The sequence below is a fragment of the Patella vulgata genome, chromosome 8, assembly GCF_932274485.2.
Source record: "Patella vulgata chromosome 8, xgPatVulg1.2, whole genome shotgun sequence".
NCBI classification, from domain to species: Eukaryota; Metazoa; Mollusca; class Gastropoda; family Patellidae; genus Patella; species Patella vulgata.
Genome location: NC_065886.2, coordinates 22,190,006 through 22,210,176, shown reverse-complemented (window position 1 = coordinate 22,210,176; position 20,171 = coordinate 22,190,006). Strand labels below are relative to the sequence as shown.

Sequence of the window (20,171 nt, the reverse complement as noted above, 5' to 3'; positions counted from 1 at the left end):
TTATTATTTATCTTATTTTAACATTAACAAAAACTAAAACGTACAAATATTTGTTTTTCTCATCAAACAATGTTGATCAACATATTGATGAAACTTGATATTCACGCAAATCAGACTATAACTTCATGGATTATGGCCTCTGATTGTACGAAAAATCACGTTTTTAGCTTGTGGACACTCTAGAGGACAAATTTTTTATCTGATCTTGATGAAACTTACAATATATATTTATATCCCAAAGATCTTGGTTCCTTTTGATGTTGTTTCATATCAGACCATAGCATCCTGGATTCTGGCCCCTGCTTGTACGAAAAATCGCTTTTATAGCTTTTTCTCAGTCCATCTCTTGCAAAATCTGAGATTTGGCAAAATTTTGTATATCTAAGCCTTTTTAAAGACATGGAAAATAATATTTTCAATTCAGTGATATTCAGAGGACCCTGAAATGAATTATTGATATGATGTTGATAAAAATAGCAACATGAAATCAATAGAAAGTAATAACTGCAGTTAGGTTAGGATTCATTGATTTGAATAAATTTTTTGACCAATATGTTTTTTGGAAAGGATATATTTATTTGTGTATATTTTTAAATCTGGAATATTACAGCTTTTATGGGGGTTTAACTTTTGTTATTTTCAGATGATTTAGCCGAACCAAAAGATCTAAGTTTTAAATTTGGTTGTTCTAATAAATCAACACAGGTTACTTGTATTACTCTGACTTGGCATTCACCATGTAGTTATAGAAAGACATTAATTCCACTGGTTAGTTTTAACATACAAATATTGGTTTTATATGGACTGTAACTTCATTGATTATTGTCCCTGATTTTAGCTTGTGGACCATCTAGTGATCACAATTTTTATATGCCACCCCTGTCCATCTGTGGGGGGTTGGATGGCCGAATGGTTAGCACGTGCGTGCTGTAGCATAAGACCTGTCATTGAGTCAACTGGCGTGGTTTCGAATCCCCGGTTGTACGTGACAAGGAGTAGGGTCGCCTGTCCAACCCCATTTCTCTCTCTCTCTCTCTCTCTGTCCATCTGTAAGTGTGTCTGTTCACATTTATTGTGGATCCTCTACAGGCCATAATTTTTATCCCATTTTGATGAAACTTGGAATATCTCAAAGATCTGGATTGGATTACTGCTCCTGATTGTTAAAAAAATCACAGTTGTAGCTTGTGGAGACTATAGTGATCCCCTAGCAAAGAGGCTACAGTTTTTTAGGAGATTTGTTTTTCATATATGATGTGTCAAGAATTTTCGCCTGTCTTTGTTCATCTCTTACAAAATGTGAGTGTATCTTGCTTGGCAACCATTTGTTGAATAGATATTATAATATTTGTTGTCCCCCCACCTTTCGAAGAAAGCAGGGGACTATTAAACGTGTCAGTCCATTACAAACTTGGTGTAGGTGTTTATTATTAGGTGATTGCTTTGATGGAGTTCAAAGATGAGATAAGCAATTTGATTGGTTGATGCTTTGGAACATGATAACTTTGGTTCTAATTAAGTGAAAGTGATGAAACTTGGTGTATAGTTTCATTACATCAATACTGTGACTAAGATTGATGATGAACATTTTCTGTTTGGCTAAGTAGTGACTTCAATCTGATTGGTCGAAACTTCGGAACACAATAACACTCCTTCTAATTGAGGTAGAATGTTTAAACTTGGTGTGGGTGGCTATTAGGTGAATGCATTGACATAGATCTATCATGCATATTTTCCACTAAGGCTAAACAAAGATAAGCAATTTGATTGATTGAGACTTTGGAACACCATAACTTTGGTTCTAATTGGGTGAGAGTGATGAAACTCAGAGTATATATCAATACCTTGGCAAAGTTCGATCGTGACAATTTTCTGCTTAGGTTAAGTTGCGATGAGCAATTTGAATGGTCATAACAACTCTGCTTTTACTTGAGGTAGAATGTTTAAATTAAATTAGGTGACTGTCTTAACTGAGTTGAACAACTAACATTTTCCACTAAGCTAAGCAGAGCAAGGCAATTTCATTGGTTGATGCTTTGGGACAAGATAAATTTGACTCGTAACTTAGGGATAGTGATGAAACTTAGTGTAGAGTTTCACTACCAGGTACTTCAAAACCTTGACTGAGTACGATCATCAACATTTTCTACTTAAACTAAGTATAGATAATCAGTTTGATTGCACAATACTTTTCAAAAAGATAAATGTGCAAAATATTTGTTTTGTGATTTTGGCAGGGGACATCAGCCTCACTGTTGTCTTGTTTTATTTGTAGAAGTATCATATTGAGAGGAGTGAACGAAATAAACCTGTGGTTCATGTTTTAACGGCACCATACACCGAAAATGAAATATCTGATACTATCTCAGATTTAGCCCGAGGAGCAACATACAGATTCCGTGTTCGAACAAATGTTGCTGGCTCCAGGAACTCCAGACCATTGACTGTCATCATCCGTAAGTTATCTTGGTATATTCTAACTACCATTTTATTTTACAACAGTAGCAGGTGTTTGTAAATTTGCTGCCAACAGCATAGTCTAGTTGTGTCTAATCTAATTAATATTTATCTGATTTCAAAAACAGTTAAAACATATCATAGTTACACCCTAATAATGGTTGAGTTAGAATTTGGTGAAAATGAGACCAAAATTGCCTGACAAAATGGCTGCTTCTTGTACACAAATATTGTAAAGGTATAAATAAATTACAAGACTGTGACAAATTAACTTCTTACTGAAAATACTGTTGATGGGTGGAGGAGTCCCTGTACAGTGCAGGCAAGATCGGATCTCAGTGATACGGTTGGGGACCGAAAGTAAGATAATAAAGTAATTTTGCACTTGCAAAAATTATCCCGTTGCCGGGTCTATATAGACAATGTAAAAGTATGTAATACCAAGGTTGTGGACCCTCTAGAGGTTACAATTGTTATCCAATTTTGATGAAACTTAAAATCTATATTTATATCCAAAAGATCTCCGATCCTTTCGATATTTGCGCTTATTGAACCGTAACTTTATGGATTATGGCCCCTAATTGTACGAAAATCTGATTTTAAAAATTGTTTAAATATACACCCTGATGATGGTTGAGTTCGACAAAATGGCCACTCGTTGTACACAAATAGTGTAAAAGTATGTAATACCAAGGTTGTGGATCCTCTATATGGAGCCGAATCGTTGCCATATTAAGAGAAAATATCATGGTTAAAATTGCAAAATTATCAGTCAAAATGGTAAAAATGGCCATTTTCGAGATTTTTCACATGTAAAAATCATATAACACTTAATACATTTTAATAGATATTTACCATAAAACAAAATTGCTCGACAAAAGTTAACAAACTAAAAATCTAGTTTTGTTTTTTCCCTCTCTACTTTTCGCCTTTGCAAATTCACTGTAAATTTTTCATCTTTGCATTTTCAACTATCAGATTTTCTCCATTGTATTTTCGACTATCACATATTCTCCAATCTAACTGATATTATAAGGAAAGGGGCGTGTTTCCGAGTTCGGCCGAAGATGACGTCATAACTCATCTGGACTAAGATTAATGCTTCCTGAGAAGGGACTATGGGCACACGACGTCATAAATCTACGTTGATATAAGCGGCTGATGCATTTGGAGTTCTTCGGTTAGCTGAGAGAATAGTAAGAGCAGGAGGACCGCATCACACATAAACAATTACACAATACAAACCCGTGGACACGACACACAATATAGACTACACATATATTTCAAACAATAAGCATGTCAAATCAAGTGAATGGATTCGACGTAGGCCTACGGGATTTTGACTTATAAAAACACCTGGTGATTAATTAATTATATAAAACAATATTTAACGTAATATGTTATTTGTAGGTAATTGTTTAGTTGTAGGTACCATAGAGGTGTACTTTATTTGAAGTACTTGTACGCCAACATCAAAAGATGACGTCACATCTGTATTTTTATTGAAGACCACATAGAACTTATTAGGCCTACATACTGGTTACCGGATACTTGTTTTAAAAAAAAATTCCGCTTTGCAAAAGTATAAAATGCTAATGATTAAAATTAAATAACTATTACTAACATGTTACCACCGGACCGTCAATAATATAGGGTTTTTTTTTTTTTAACTCTTGAGTCTTGTCGGAGAGGTACATATAGGCCTAATTAGGCCCGTCTTATATTTTAATTAATACAACTTTTGTTTCTAGTTGTATTTTAATTAATATGACTTTTGTTTCTAGTTTCGCATTATTTAACTCCCACATTACAGATCTTTATCAACTAAATATTGTAACTGTTCTTGTGGAATAAATAACTTTGGCGGATTAACTCTTCCTGGCGAAAGATGATACTCTCTACCATGCCCTATTTATCTTGTTTGCAATTTATTACATCGTCTAATAACTGTAAAGCTTTTTTTTAAATTGATTAAGGCAGCCAGGCACCTCTTTTGTAGTTTCACCTTTTTTCAGATAAAACGCCAGAAATTCGCTCACATCCATGTCGATGTGCTGTCAAAGATTCATCCGGTCTATTAAGACAATGGAGCCAACCTCAAGGTTCGAAATGTAACTGATTAAACAAAAAGCGGTTCGACATGACAATGAATTTATTTTATTTCTGCCCCCAAAAAATAAAAAAAATACTAAAATCGGACAATTCTTAAGAATAACCCAATGGAGTAGTAATTTTAGCTGAGACGATAAATACTGAATATGTCTTATGACGTCAACTTCGGCTGTACCCCGAACGACACCCTCTGTCTGTTCGATTGGAGAAATTTTAGTGGTGGAAATTACAATAGAGAAGTTCTGATAGTTGAAAAATGCAAAGATGAAAAAGTTAGAGTGAATTTGCAAAGGCGAAAAGTAGAAAGTGAAAAAACATAACTAGATTTTTTTGGTTTGTTTTGATACTAATATAGTGATTTTGTGTTATGTGATATTTAAAAGTGAAAAATCTCGAAAATGACCATTTTTACCATTTTGACTATGATAATTTGTCAATTTTAACTACTATATTTTCTCTTAATATGGCAACGATTCGGTTCCGTACCTCTAGACGTCACTGATGAAACTTAGAATAAATGTTTATTTGCACTCATTGGACTGACTATATCTTCCGGGATTATGGCCCCTGATTGTATGAAAAATCATGTTTTTAGCTTGTGGACTCTTTAGAGGTCACAATTTTGATACTTGCGCATATTGGACATTAACTTCCTTAATTATGGACCCCAATTGTTCAAATATCGCTTCTTTTTTTTAAGCTTGCATAGCAACTGTTTGTTATACTTGTATGTGCTTAATGTCTTTACATCAAAATAGTGCATTATTTGTTTATCAATTCTGTATTAGGGATTTTAATGTGTAAAGTGTAATTGTGTTAAATTAACCAATGTATTGTGTATTGATTATATCTTACAGTATTTATAAAGTCTTGGCAGTTATTTTTATTGGGTAATGAAGGTCTTGTTCTGATTTTGATTTGAGTTAGACTAAATACCTTCTCATTACTCAGATATTCTTCTGGCCCAACATTTATTCTAAAAATCTGCCAGGATTTGATCTTGATCTGGTCTGTGGGAAAATAATAAATTACAATCATCAAATGATATTATACATAGATTGGAGGGATTGGCCTAGTTTGTACACTATGTCAACTTTAATAAAAATACTAATAATACTAATTAATAGGGAGCTATACTATATACCAGAAAACACCGGAAAACTACCGGAAAACACAGTGTTATACTGAATACCGAAAAGCACCGGAAAAACACTAAATACCGGAAAACACACTAAATACCGAAAAACGCCCTAAATAGGTAACCCGGAGAAGGGCTATATTATAAACCGGAAACTAACCCTAACCCTAACCCAGGCACACAGAGAACCAGGCTCCCGGTTACCTATTTAGGGTGCCAGTCTCTGGGTTACCTATTTAGGGTATTTTCCGATATTCAGTGTGTTTTCCGGTATTTAGTATTTTTCCGGTGTTTTCCGGTATTCAGTATAAAATGGTGTTTTCTGGTTGTTTTCCAGTTGTTTTCCTGTGTTTTCTGGTTGTTTTCCTGTTTTTTCCGGTATATAGTATTGCCGATTATAGGTAGTTTTTTTTTATGAATTTCAGCACCCTATGCTGCCGTTGATGATCTCATTGTACACATTGAAAAACGTGGTTTGTTGAAGTTGTCATGGAAGATGAATAGTGGAGATAAACCATCAGCTCAATCAATTAAAGTAAGTTTAGTTGACACATTAAAACTTATTATTGATACAGTAAAACCTGTCAATAATTTATTATTGATACAGTAAAACCTGTCCACAATTTATTATTGATACAGTAAAACCTGTCCATGATTTATTATCGAGACCTGTCCAGGATTCAGTATTGAGACCTTGATGTGATTAATTATTTATACAGTAAGATACTATCGATACCAAATGAAATTATGGTTTAGATGAATTTTGAATGATTGATTTTGTATGATAGACAGTATGGCCTTGCTTGCTGAAGATAAACATCAGTCTTCTTTACAAAGGGAGAGTCTGGATTATAATATTTGTTTGTATTCGCAGGGCTATGAAGTAACTATCAAGAGAGAGGGCGACCGTAAATATCTGGTAAAGAATATGACCCAGCAAACAGAACTCCTAGTTAAAGCTGAATTGGAATTTGTTTATATTTTCTGTGTTAAATACCAAACTAAGGATGGATATTATAGTGCTGTAGCTAACCTAACCTTTCCATGTATGTCACTTTGTGTATATTTTGGTCATTCCCTTATCTCAACTACTTGGAAATTGGCAGTGTCCTAAAGATAGACATTGACAGTTTGAATCTCCTACTCGCAAACATATTATAATTAATTAAGATGTCTTAATCTCAGTATAACCAAAATATAGTCTTAATCATTCCAGTTTAAATTGAATTTGCTTCAATTGCAAGGAATATTAGTTTGAACGAAATAGAATCCATTGTGTATGGTAACTGGCTGTTTGGTTGGACAGTAATGTTTCTACCTACTCTCTTCGATAGCCAACTGTCAAGTGTTCTCTTACTTGTATATCAATGTGTATACAGGTGGAGCATGGTTTTTATCCCATCTCAATGACTAGGCACACTTTCCTTGTCAGCAGTGTGAGCACCACCACTAATAAACTTGAGTGTAAGGTAGCTTTAGACTTTATATCAATATGAATTCATTAACAGCAAAATGCTTAATGATAGATGGTTAGATTTAATCTACAATACATTAGGCCACACAAAATAAATGTCTTGTTTCTCGGGCAACTGACAGCTGAAACTGTAGGGAGGGAGGGCGGTTTCTTTTTTTTTTTTACTCATTGATGGTGCAAAATAAAATTTGGCTATTGCTGAAAATTGTTGGGGCGGGAGGGCGGTCTTTCTTTTTTTTTTTTTTTAAATGAGAAAGTCATTACTTGTTTACGTTTTTGCTTTCCGTTATATTCAACTTTATTGTACATACTTAAAACATAAACCCAAAATCAAGTCTACTAAAACACTGAGACTGAACACTGACTGAAAGGAAAATAATTTTCCATATTTAATTCACATAATTGAAATTGGTTTAAAATAAAATTCCATACGACTATGTAATAGCCCTCCATAAAGACAACAATATTTTTAAAAACTAAGCCTCTTTCACCAGGTGTATCAAAAATAATAATCATGGTAAACAGTATTTAAAACTAAATCTAGTATCAGCGGTTTATTTATAATTATTTACCGAATTCCAACCAATGCATGTCACACCGTGTCATCGGTATTGGAGATTGCCGGAAATACTGTTTCTTGGGATATTCGGTGTGTTTCTCAGGATATTCGGTGTTCTATCCGGTGTTTATATTGAATGACTATTTAAATCTAACTAACAACTGGTCAGTAAAACCATCAAATCGGTAATCCAATTATTATTTTCCGGATTATCGAAACTACCGTAAATGTGCTAATAATGACCCAGATTCTAAGGTATGCATTATGACGACTATCGTCATCGTATCGTATTCTTAGCTATAATTAATTAACCTGTTCTACGGTTCATTATTTTATCAATAGGATTTTCCAAACAAGGACCGACTGAAGCCGGCAATAATGAGCCGATTACGATCGAATGATTGAAATATTGTCGCCAATGACTTTTAACACGAATCAAATTCTAGTTTATCAGGGGAGGTAATTAATATCACGTGATACAAAATGGAGGTTCTTTCGATATCAATAAAAAAGGCAAATCTGCCAAACTTCGCCATTGTTCGGATAAAAAAGACAGCATGTTCATCTGAATCAGTTTTAATACATTTGAATAGATATACATGTATGGCGGATGTAGGTACATGCGGGATATTTTTTTTACGACTTGCTTGTCGATGTGCGGGCGGGCGTTACATATTTATTTTTTTTCATCAAGACTAATAAATAGACTGCACGCGCAACCAATTTTGCGTGCGGGCGGTGCCCGAGAAACAAGTTATTTTATTTGTGTTGCCTTATTGTCTGTTTCAGATTCCAACACCACAAGAGATTCAAGTGTTCCACAATCTGATGTTTTAATCAGTAAAACAAACCTGGTTGCTATAGCAGTGCCTATCAGTCTTATTATTGTTATCTTAATTACTGTACTGGTTGTCATGGCAGTACGTCATAGACGTTTACAGAGAAGTTTTTCAGCGTTTGCTAATTCTCATTATGATACACGATCTGGTACAACTACCTTCTCTAGTGAAGATTTAGGTACGTATGTTCAGTTATACAAGATATCTGGTACAGTGTCGACAATAAATAATAATATTTCAATTGTGTTTGGAGTTTGGATTTTATTGTGGATGGAAAAGATGCTTTTGACTTGTCAAGTCTTTGTTGTTAGCCATTTCTATGAAACATGCCTTTAGATTGCTCCACCCTTGTGGCTTTCCTCCCACTATTAAAGGCCCTTACAAATTATTTAAATAAAATTGAACCATATGTTTGTCCCAAAATGACCTAGTTTGTGTCCAGTGGAGGTTAAACCCCATTTTTCTCTCTCTGTATTGTGTTAGTAAATGTATGTATTTTATTTCAGGAGATGAAGATACTCCCATGATTCAAGGCTTTTCAGATGATGAACCCCTTGTCATGGCTTAAAGTCCAACACAATTTGATAACAGAGGCTACATTTTTATAATTCAGACAGTCTCTGTTAAAGTTAGTATGATAGCAGAGATTGCATTTGTCCAATTGAAGGTATTTTAATCACCCAAAACAATTAAGATTTGATGATATAGTTGATTTATTATAACAGTGATGAAAATGCAAAATCTGTTCTTGATGAAGTTCTAACCAGAAATATTTTCCCTGTAAAGATGATTTGTAAAGATGATTAAAATGCCGAAATGGGAGTAAAATACTTTTTTGGTAGAAATTAAAAAAAAAAAGAAATTTTTATTATTTTGCATTCACATTGCTTTCTTTTACTAAATTATCTGTTATATTGCTTCTTGATAAAACCACCTTCAGATGCATTCTGTAAAGACAGTGTGATAACAAAGACTAGATTATATCTGTTATCCAGACAGATTGTAAATTGAGATCTGATTATTTTATGATAAATTAGATCTATATAAAGTGTTTTGTATAACACATATATATGCAGTTGACACTCTAACCTATTGTTTGTATTTAGATTCATATTTTCAGTTAGAATCACATGTTAGTAAATGTAGGCCATTTAAAACCAAATCTGGACAGCATCATTCATTTGATCAGAAAAGTAAAAAAAAAAAGTTTTCTTTCGAACTTCATTAACCTCGGCAGAAATGAAAGTAATGAAAATTTATTTTATAACTTAAGGTCCTTCTCCTTTCTTTTAATTTTAAGGAGTTATTTCCATTCATTGTGAAAATTAAACAAAACTTTCTGAGGAATAGATTTCTTTCAATAAGTTGAAAAAGAAAATTCTAATTTTATAGACTACATAGAGCCCTTTCTATTAAATCTGATGAAAAATATACATGTACAGGACATGTATAGCATTACAGACTGAAAATTGTGTCCTGCATGCGAATATTACAATTCTAAGTGAAAATTTAGTCTATTTTTCATTTGTCTAATTTGTCAAGTAATGTTATATATTTGAGATTTTATTGTTACAAAAAATTGAAATGTATATTTTGGAACAAGTGGGAAATTCCAGTGTTCTGTCATTGTCTTTTTACTTACATGTAGATTTCTCACTTTGTCTTAGAATATATATATTTTATTGCTACCAAAAATTTACCAGGGCCCAATAACAAATATATATCTTTCTGATTTGTCGATTTGTCAGTTAATTAAATATATGGAAGACTGTTTATGAGAGAACTGAACTAAACTACCGGGCTAAAGAAACTTGACACTCCGTGTACATGTTGAATAAAACCAAAGACAGTTTTGATTTAAACGATGAAGCAAAGATCAAATCATTTACATTAGTATACTGGCCACAAGTCAGGGTTAAAGATCAATGGGGTCTAGATAAACAATTACACACACATGAGTCAAGGACCGAAGGAGAAGCCCTCGAATAAGTCCTTATGCAGTCTGATCATTTGACAAGACAACATTAATATCATGTGTGGCCGACTTGGGCATTGATACATGCCAAAACGTTTCTCTTCATGGATGTCATCAGTCGTCTTATGTCATTGGGAATCCTTTGTCATTCTTGAAATAAAGCTTGCTAAAGCTGATGTTGGTTTGAGGGAGGAGGTGTCCGTTGCCTCAGTTGCCGATCACGATGATCCCAGAGGTGCTTTATTGGGTTCATGCTGGCCAAAATATGTGGATGTTAACATTGTCCAAATAATCACGGACCAGTCTGGCGGTATGTGGTCAGGCATTATCATGCTGCAAAATGGTAACCATGTGTTGCTGTTGCATGAATGGCACTATCACGGGATGCAGAACATTCATCTCTGTATCTTTGGCCGGTCAGGTTTCCACGGATGATAACAAGCCTTGTTGTCTGCAGGTCACAAATCCCTTCATATATCATAACACCACCTCCACCATAAGGATGAACATCTTGAGTGTAGTTAGGTGCCAGTCTCTCCCCTCTACGGTGATAAACAGGAACCTGACTATTAACTGTGAAGAGCAAACTTTTCCAATCACGCCGCCATCGTCGTACAGTTTTTGCCCCTTGTAGACCAATAATGTAGAGCCGTCGAGAGACAGTGTGTTCAGATTTTTCGTGACTGCACGAAATTCAGCACATCCTGCATTCAGTGACTGTGATGTGTACAGACTACAGAGTATATTTTGTCAAATGTCTAAACTTATTGCAACATTATTTATAGATAAAAGTAGATTTACATGTGTCACCTTCCTTTTGCCCGGTAGTTTTTAATTTCCATGTTATATTGTTACAACAGTCATGGATTTGTAGCAGAGTTGAAACATTGGATTCTTTGCTAAGTTGACATTCAAACTAAGAACATTATGGGGAACTAATTTTAAAGACTAATATTTCAGGATACATAGGAATACAATTGTAGAACCCAGGGGAAGAACGATCTAAGTCACATTTTTGTCTTTTGGCATAAATGGAAAAACAGACTTTTGGATGAGAATGTTTGACGCGAACAGAACAACGAGTGGGTTTAATTACAACTTCAAAATGATGCTTAATATGAACCATAATTAATTACCAGTACAACTAACTTCAACTTTTCAGGCAAATTAAGGTTAAATAAAGGGTACGATGGACTTGTATTTGTCCGGGAGGCCATTTCAGAAGGGCCTTGGTTCAATGTGACTCTGATCGTTTTTACCTGAAATAGATTGTTCCACAGAAAGCTTATACAATTTGCTACCAGATGGCGCCATTAAATGGGGTTCATTGAAAAAGTCACTAAGATCGTTCTTCCCCATGACTCCTCTTCAATTGTGTGAAAATAAATGTTAATTCTGAGATGTTAAAATTTACTTGAAAACAAACCTACCATTACCTAGATCTCTTATTGAATACATACCAAATTTATGCTTAATTTATTTTATGAATATGTAAATGTATGGAAAACTATAAAACACAAAATAAACCATATGAATAAATTATGCAAATTATGTTTATTATTATGGTTATTATTGTGTTGTGATTTCATTATGATTTGTAAAGGGTGGGGTGGAGGCAACATATTAATTAATTTTTAAATTATTTCTGTTAATTATGTGTATATAGAAGAAGTAGATGTTACATATATTTGATAAAGTCTTATGACAATGAATACCACTAAAAGCCTGAAGTAAATGTGAAATTGATACCTTATGCAATTTTTCTTGTTTCGCTTTTATTATAATTTAAAATCTCAAAAAAAGTTTTCTTGCCATTATGGCTAAAGCTGTTATTATCTCAGTAAGAATAATTTGGATGTGATAATTATTGTTTCTGCCTACTGTAAATAATGTGTTTATTTTCTTATATGAAGGGAGATTTTTTTAGTTTTGGATACTTTATTTCTTTTCCTCTTGTGTATACCTCCTGTTTTGAGATCTTGAGATAAAAATTTATTTTTATGTTTTAATTTGCATATCATTACTGTGCTTTCATTTTTTATGCTTCTGTATTATCATGTAAATTTTTTAATATGTTTGTTTTTATACTATTATTTTTTTTGCTTTAGGTATATTAACTTTGTAAATTTCTTTTTTTCTAGTAAATATTCTCTATTTTCTTATATTGGTACTTTAGATAAAGGTATTTGCTCAGGTCACCAACATTATTCTTATAGGTCATAAGAGATTAAGAGGATTACCTTGTTAATTAGCAGGTAATGAGGAGTTATATTATCCTTTACTACTTTATTGTGAACTATTGTTTTGTGAAACCTATATACTATGTATTTGGTAATAAACAAAGAAACAAACAATCCAGTTACCTCTATACGGCCTTAATCTGTCATGACCTATAAAAACAATGTCGACACCCTGAGAAGATTCCTAGGGTTATATACACCAATATTAATATCAAAAGAACATGCTAATTAAAGAATATATCTAAGATATGTTTTCATAAATCCCTCTTTACTCTTAGATAGCTATAAATTATAGATGCAGAGTACCAGTTTTAAACTAAATTGAACATATCGCATGATATACATATTATTTCAATATAAGTTTTGAGAGATCAAAATTATACTTCATGTTCTGGTTCTTGAAGTTTTAGTTTCAAATTAGTAAGTTTTGAAATTTTAAGCAAAACATTGTTCACAGGACTTCTGTGGCTAATTTTCCTTATTAAGGTCCGAAAAAACTGAAAATTAAATTGGTTTGACCTAGATGTATATTTGTTAATGTAAGATATATATTTACTGTTATTATTAACTGTTATGTATGTATATATTGGTGAGGAATGAATATGTATATATTGGAATAGATCAGGCGCCTTGGCATACCGGTATATAAACTCAGATTATGTAAATGTGATAAATAATGTTAATAAGTGCAGTACCATTCCCCCCAAAAAATTTTGGGAACTTTTGAAACATTTTGTATGAAAAGGAAGCTTATTTAACTGTTTATGCATAAAGAATTGAATATTCAACAGGGCACAATATATCTGATATCATCATTATATACAGTATTGAAAATTGTTCTTTCCAAGTAAAGGCGATGATATATGTCTCAATGTTATTTAGTATCTGGAATATGGTCGATCATGCACAAGCATTTGTGAAAACATTTCCTCAAATTATTACCTAAAAGCTCAGGAATATTACACAGTTGCACTAAATGCATATAGAAAAAAATGAAAAACATGTATTTTTTTCTTGAGTATTTTGAAGGAAGTTATAGTCATGTTATTTATGCAAAGTGAAGATAATCTGGGGTTTTATCTTTGTAAAAAATATCTTTAAATACAAACCCAGGTATATTAATAAGATCTGGATTAAACAAGGTCATAAGTGAGGGTTTCAAAATTAATTTTAATATAAGGTTTTTTTGTTTTTTCAAATTTTTTTGTTGCTAAATCTGAATGAAAAGAAATGTCATTTAATAACCATTTTTATGCATGTATTTAATTTAAGTTCAATTTTGATATTTAGAATGAAAAGTGATAATATTCCTTAAAATATGAAATGAATCTTCTCATTTTACATAGTTATTTATGGAAAGCCTGAAGATATGTCTGTTTCATTTAACAAGTTTGAACCCAAGACCTATTCAGTAGTTTATCTCCCTTGTGCCTTTTGTCCTAAGATAATCTGGGCCATGTTCAGTAGAACTAAACATTGCAGTCTTGATTACTGAAAAACAATAACCTAACTATAGATGTCTGTGTGTTTTGTTGAACATGGCCTGATTATGAAAACCGTCCTACCAAATCAAGAAGTTTTTTTTTTTTTATATTCCAATCAAGATCTGTTATTGTGTGTGTGACGCAAGTTTTTGTGGGTGGGGTTCAAATATGATACATCCTTTAAGATTGTAATGACATTAAGATAACTCACTATGTTTGTGAAATTAGAGTACTGTAAACATGTTCATTCAAATTATTAATCTGTAACATGCTATCACCCTTAACAATTTACCAGAAAAAAAATTAAAAGCTTATAGAATCATCATCTACTTTTATTAATAGTAGATATCAGCATATTATAGACTTATTCTCTAAAACTGTCACACCACAAAAACAAGGATTTCCTTAAATCTGCTTAATGATAAAAAGTGCGAAAAGTTGCATCAAATTTTCTGGAATATTGTAAAGGAGCAAGGCTGGGCCTACTTTAACATTGGCCATTTTTGAGAAAAAAGTTGTTTTTGAAAATAAGTCTGAGAGAATTTTTTGTTATAATTCTATATAAACTATATATCTGTAGACTATTTTACATTGCTAATATTATTATAATAAACCAGGCAGATTTCATATATAATATTCTTGTTTCTTTACTAAAGATATTATCTAGGTCATCTTTTGAACCCTAGAAATAAACTGATTACATAGTGTCGACCAGTGTTTGCGCCATTGCCTGGTAACACAAACGTTAGACCATTCGTTGTATTCCAGTATTTGGCGAACTATCATAACTAATAGGAATATGGAGGACCAAGGATGCAAAAGACAGTTTGGAAAAGAAAATCTCTACAATACCAGTACTCTCACTACCCAATTTTTTCTGTAGATTTATTTTTGCAAATTTATTATGGTTACATGGCTTTTGACACTGACAAGGTAAGCCATTAATGAAAGAGGAATTGTACTGTTACCCAAGCAACCTTCGCTGATTTGAGCTAAATGATCAAGCTATCAGTCTCTAAAACACCATACTCCCTCTTGTCAGTCAGGACAACATATATCTGACAAAAGAAGTGGCATTGGCTATAGACCTTTGTATTAAATTATTCAACAGTAAGAATTTCCCAAATATGTAACTAGTCACATCCCTAAACTAAGATTCAACACCTGGAAATTATTGATAGTAGCAACAAATAACTAAAATTCCAATAGAGAAAAAAAGGAATGTTATATGGCCTTATATCCTTTTTATACACCAAAATTTTCATATCAACATATTATGCCCCTGTATATTCATTCACATTTGTTTGTGGACACTATAGATCACAAGTTTTATCTGATTTTAATGAAACATAAAATATATGTTTATATCCCAAAGATCTTGGTTCGGTATCAGACCATAACATTATGGATTATTTGCTCCTGATTGTACAAAATATCACTTTTAAAGATGTATTATGTAAGGGCTAAATCTGCCTATTGCATGTCTTTATTTTGGCCTCAAATGATATAACTATTATTTAGGAATTTTATTAATATAACAAATAATCAACTCTCAAAGTCATCGGTTGGGAGAGATTTAAATTGATTAGGAGGACACCTGCGCAATTTAAAAATTTAACAATAAAATGGACAAACAAGACTAAGTCTCTAATTTCCAGTTGCTACAATAATAAACAATCTGCACTACATCTTCCAATACCCATATACTTCTCTCTCAAAGTAATTTGAATGAAATTTTCAACATATTCATATTTTATTATCTGTTTTAAAACTACTATAGCAAGAATGGTCTGCTCTTTATCTAGATCTTAGATAATGCATCTTTAAAATATATGTTTATATCCAAATGATTTCTGATGAGTTTGTTTTTGACACATATATCGGACTGTAACTTACATGATTATTGCCCTTGATTGTGCACAAAATCAAGTTTTTCTTGTGAAGCATTGTGCTTTCTCAATTTTTGTTTGATATTTAAAACCGTTAAAATATGTCTGAAAAAAACTACCCACCAAAATGGCTGCTCCCTATTACAGCAAATAGTTACAAAGGATGTAATACATATACCAATGTTGTGGATCCTACACAAGCCACAATTTTTGTTTGTTTTAGATGGAACGTTAAATATGTATTAAAACTCAAAAGATTGTTGATGAGTTCAACTTCCATTCCGGAGCTAAGCTATTAATATTCCACAACCTTCCATTCTGGAGTTACCCACATTTGTAAAAAACCATCTGAACGCATACAGTTTTTAACAGATTTATTTCAAATTTGGTGTGTAACACTTAGGTCATGAGAGGATGAATCCCATTGATATTCAGTGTTATGTGACCCGTTTCGAGATAGATAGAGATAGAAATGGGGCTTAAGGTCCACTCAACACAAACTAGGTCATTTCAGGACTAACATGGTTTTTAATTTTTTATTTTAATAATTCGCTTGCGCGTAGGGGTCTTTAGCAGTGGGAGGAAATCGGAGGACCCGGAGAAAACCCACGAGTTTGGACAGGCGACCTTACTCCTTGTCACGTACAACTGGGGATTCGAAACCACGCCAGATGACTCAATGACAGGCCTTATGATACAGCGAGCACATGCTAACCATTCGGCCATCCCCCCCCCCGCCCCCGATCTGTTTCGAAGTTATCCCCCCCTTTTTGAAAACCTTTTGAACACGATAGAGGCAACAGTAATTTTTCAATTTCGATTGGGACAATTAGAGGACAAGCCATAAGATTTTCCCTGTTCTCCATTCATCTATTGCTAAATGTGGGCGTATCTTGCATGGCAACGGCTAGTTTATAAAATTCAGACTATTATTAAGCATGTTGTATGTAGTATAAGTTTATATAAAAAGAACAAAATATACACAGGAGAAATTAAAAATTTGTTTGCCAATGTATGTTACAAGGCAGAATTACATAAAGTTACTATTGCTTGAGGAATATTACCTATTATCTGTAGTTCTGTACAATATATTATACACATTAAAAACAAGATAACAATTAAAACTGCGATTGAATTCTAGATCATTATCCCTAGTTAAGATTAACAGACAATTTCTCAATATAAAACTGGGAAAATATTTTTGAATAACAATAGAACAAGGTGAATATCTCAAGAAAAATTTATCTTTTTTATTTTGTTTCTGAAAATATTTTGTGACCTATTGTTCTGTTTGTAATTTTGGCATTATCTCATAAATAATACTGAAGTCATTACACTTATAAAGATATGAAAAAAGAACAATGGGAAAATGCATAAATATTAAAACATCGCTAGCATAATTCAGTTGGATATTATTTTAACTAAACATTGGGAAATCCTTTTTTAAAAACCAGGAAACCACAATTAATAAGGATAACCAAATTGAACGTCTCTCACTAAAAGTTTTTAGTGGTCAACTTTCCGTGAATCAGTTGCAAGAAATCTTCTAAAAGTGTATCACAAGGCAGACACTGACCAAGGCTTTCTAATAATAAACTGTCACCCTCTACAGCCGTACGGAAATCTTTTACTGAACATTTTCCATCATGATCGATATCGAGTTTCTTCAGGACAATTTCTACCAATTCTTTCACACCTTCATCAGGGTCCTCTTCTGTTGACTGTTTCACAAGACAACGCTTCAACATATGGAACATCTCTTCACGTGAAATATAACCATCACCATTTAAATCGTAAACACAGAAACAATATCTAATTCTATCTTCCATTCTACCCTTTAAAAATATTGACAGACCACATATCCACTCTTCAGCCTTCAAATAACCATCGTTGTCAGTATCGAAAGCCCGGAAAACGCGATCCATGATAAAATCATCAGTGATTTTAAAACGGGTCATGAGAACATCACGAAAGGATGATCTGTCTAATTTACTGTTTGAGCCACACAGTTGTTGGAACATATTTAACAGGGACGCAATCTCTGGAGGAGAAAATCTACATGGAAGACATGTTCCATTTTTGCTTTTTTTGGTCAAATTCTGAATAAATTGTTCTTGACTCTTTCTCTGTGATGTTGCCATTTTGAAAAAACTAATAGATTGTTTAAAGTTTGTGTTTTTCTGACAATGTATTAAAGAATAAATACGTTTCTACTGTGTCTTCACTTCACGTTAACTTCAGCATAACTTCCAGCTGAAAATAAACAAGATAAAACAATAAGCTGCAAGTTATTTATGGGGATATAAATCCTACATCTCACTCAAAATGATATAAAACAGGGATATGAGATATTTTCTAGCCAGTTCTAGGAGTACAAAGATTTGCTCATGTGCTATCAATATTTCTAATAAAAACTGGTGTGCTAACACGAAAATCTATTTTGAGAAACAGTGAATTTCCGAGGCCTTATTTTTGCAGAGAAATGAGTGCTCAATACTGACTCAATGACATCCTTACTCCAAAGAGATGGTAAAAAAAACCTGAACAAAGAGTGAGAAGAAGCTTTTTTTAAAATTATACCAAGGTTGTCGGTTGTACAATAAATAGACTACGGTACCAGTACATTCAACAGCATCTAAAATTAAGAAAAGTGATAAATTCTGTCTATCGAAGTGACTGACCATAATGATGGTTGGTGGATTTCAACCATCTGCTAGTACTATTCTATGGTGATTGGCCTTCCGATTTCTATTATTCCTCATTATATAATTAGTAGCTTAGTCTACTCTTTTCTTTTAGTCTCAATAATTAATTATTCCTATAGATAGACATAGTATAAAAACTGCCTTGAGAGATGAGCCTTGAGGAGTAATTTGGGCATTTTCTACGAGTTCATGCTGACTATGGCCTAGTTGAAGTAACATTTATTGAAGAATGATATGTCAATAACAAGGCAATATGAGAAGACGTAAAATACAACACAGGGCAGACACACACACAACCGCGACGACATTTATTGTCAATCATACAAATTACAATGTCAACAAAGTCAAAAAACAAACTACGAACATATCTGATTCTGAAGTTTCTTAGTCGACCATGCAAGCTACAACACTAGTAACTAAAGTTATAATGCAGTTAAAAAAAAACCCACTCCGGTAACACTACAAATTTTAAAAAAAACAACCTACCTCTTCAAATTTACGGATTGTTATTCCGACAAACACAAAACTGTCAACATCAAACATAATATTTAAGATGTGTTTGTTTGTTTCTATGTTTATAGTTACCTCCCCTTGCTTAACAACAAGACTCGGGTATCAAGACTTTACTTAAAAGAAATCACACACTGTCACACTCGGTAAACTCCGGGCGGGGTCATTGACGAACAAACCGTATGGGCACAATAGCATATTGTTGGTGGATTTTACGAGCGGGGTAACTGGCCGATTAACCCACCTCCATGTGTACGTTTACCGGTACGTTTTGCACGATTTCCAGAAATAAAAATAATGTCCCTTGAAATTATTTAAACGTAACACTAGTAATAGACTATGCCCAACCTAGTTCAGCTCTGAACTTAGGTCTCATTACACTCGCGAGTGTAATGAGACCTACATTCAGAGCTGAACTATGCCCAACCATGCCAGAATAAATGTTAAATTTTAATGTGGCAGACCATATCTGATTATGTTGGTCATACACAACCCCATGTACTTCTTTTTAAGCACATTTTCTTTATCAATTCTAACAATAGTAATGGAACACAATTCAACTCTGTTCTTTTCTGCACTGGGTTGATTAAATTCTAATAAAAACCACAAACTAACATTGTCTGTTTATTTTCTCTGTGTAGCAAAGTAATATTGTCTTCGGCATCTAATCCTAATTTGTACAAGAATTCCTCTCAAATTCCATATAAACGCAATTCCACATAATGTCGATTATCCTAATTGTGTCCACCCAATCGTCGGTATCCCCAGTGTAGGCTACTCATTCCGTTC

The 20,171-nt window shown here is 33.1% G+C and overlaps 2 protein-coding genes across 2 annotated transcripts in view; one reads left to right on the top strand and one right to left on the bottom strand.

Annotated features, from left to right (window-relative positions):
- Positions 1-14,912, top strand: part of LOC126830877 (sortilin-related receptor) — a 54,742-nt gene extending 39,830 nt beyond the window's left edge. The window contains exons 31-36 of the mRNA XM_056102849.1: positions 644-768; positions 2,276-2,456; positions 6,133-6,242; positions 6,582-6,753; positions 8,530-8,757; positions 9,086-14,912. Coding sequence (XP_055958824.1) covers positions 644-768; positions 2,276-2,456; positions 6,133-6,242; positions 6,582-6,753; positions 8,530-8,757; positions 9,086-9,147 — 878 coding nt within the window. The 3' untranslated portion in view covers positions 9,148-14,912. The remainder of the gene's footprint in view (positions 1-643; positions 769-2,275; positions 2,457-6,132; positions 6,243-6,581; positions 6,754-8,529; positions 8,758-9,085) is intronic.
- Positions 14,913-16,526: 1,614 nt separating this feature from the next.
- On the bottom strand, positions 16,527-19,473 carry LOC126830878 (calaxin). Its single transcript, XM_050561342.2, has 2 exons — positions 19,359-19,473; positions 16,527-18,420 (listed from the first exon to the last, which is right to left on the bottom strand). Exon 2 carries the CDS (start codon positions 18,306-18,308, stop codon positions 17,664-17,666), a length of 645 nt encoding a protein of 214 aa, XP_050417299.1. The 5' UTR covers positions 18,309-18,420; positions 19,359-19,473; the 3' UTR covers positions 16,527-17,663.
- Positions 19,474-20,171: the final 698 nt, after the last annotated feature.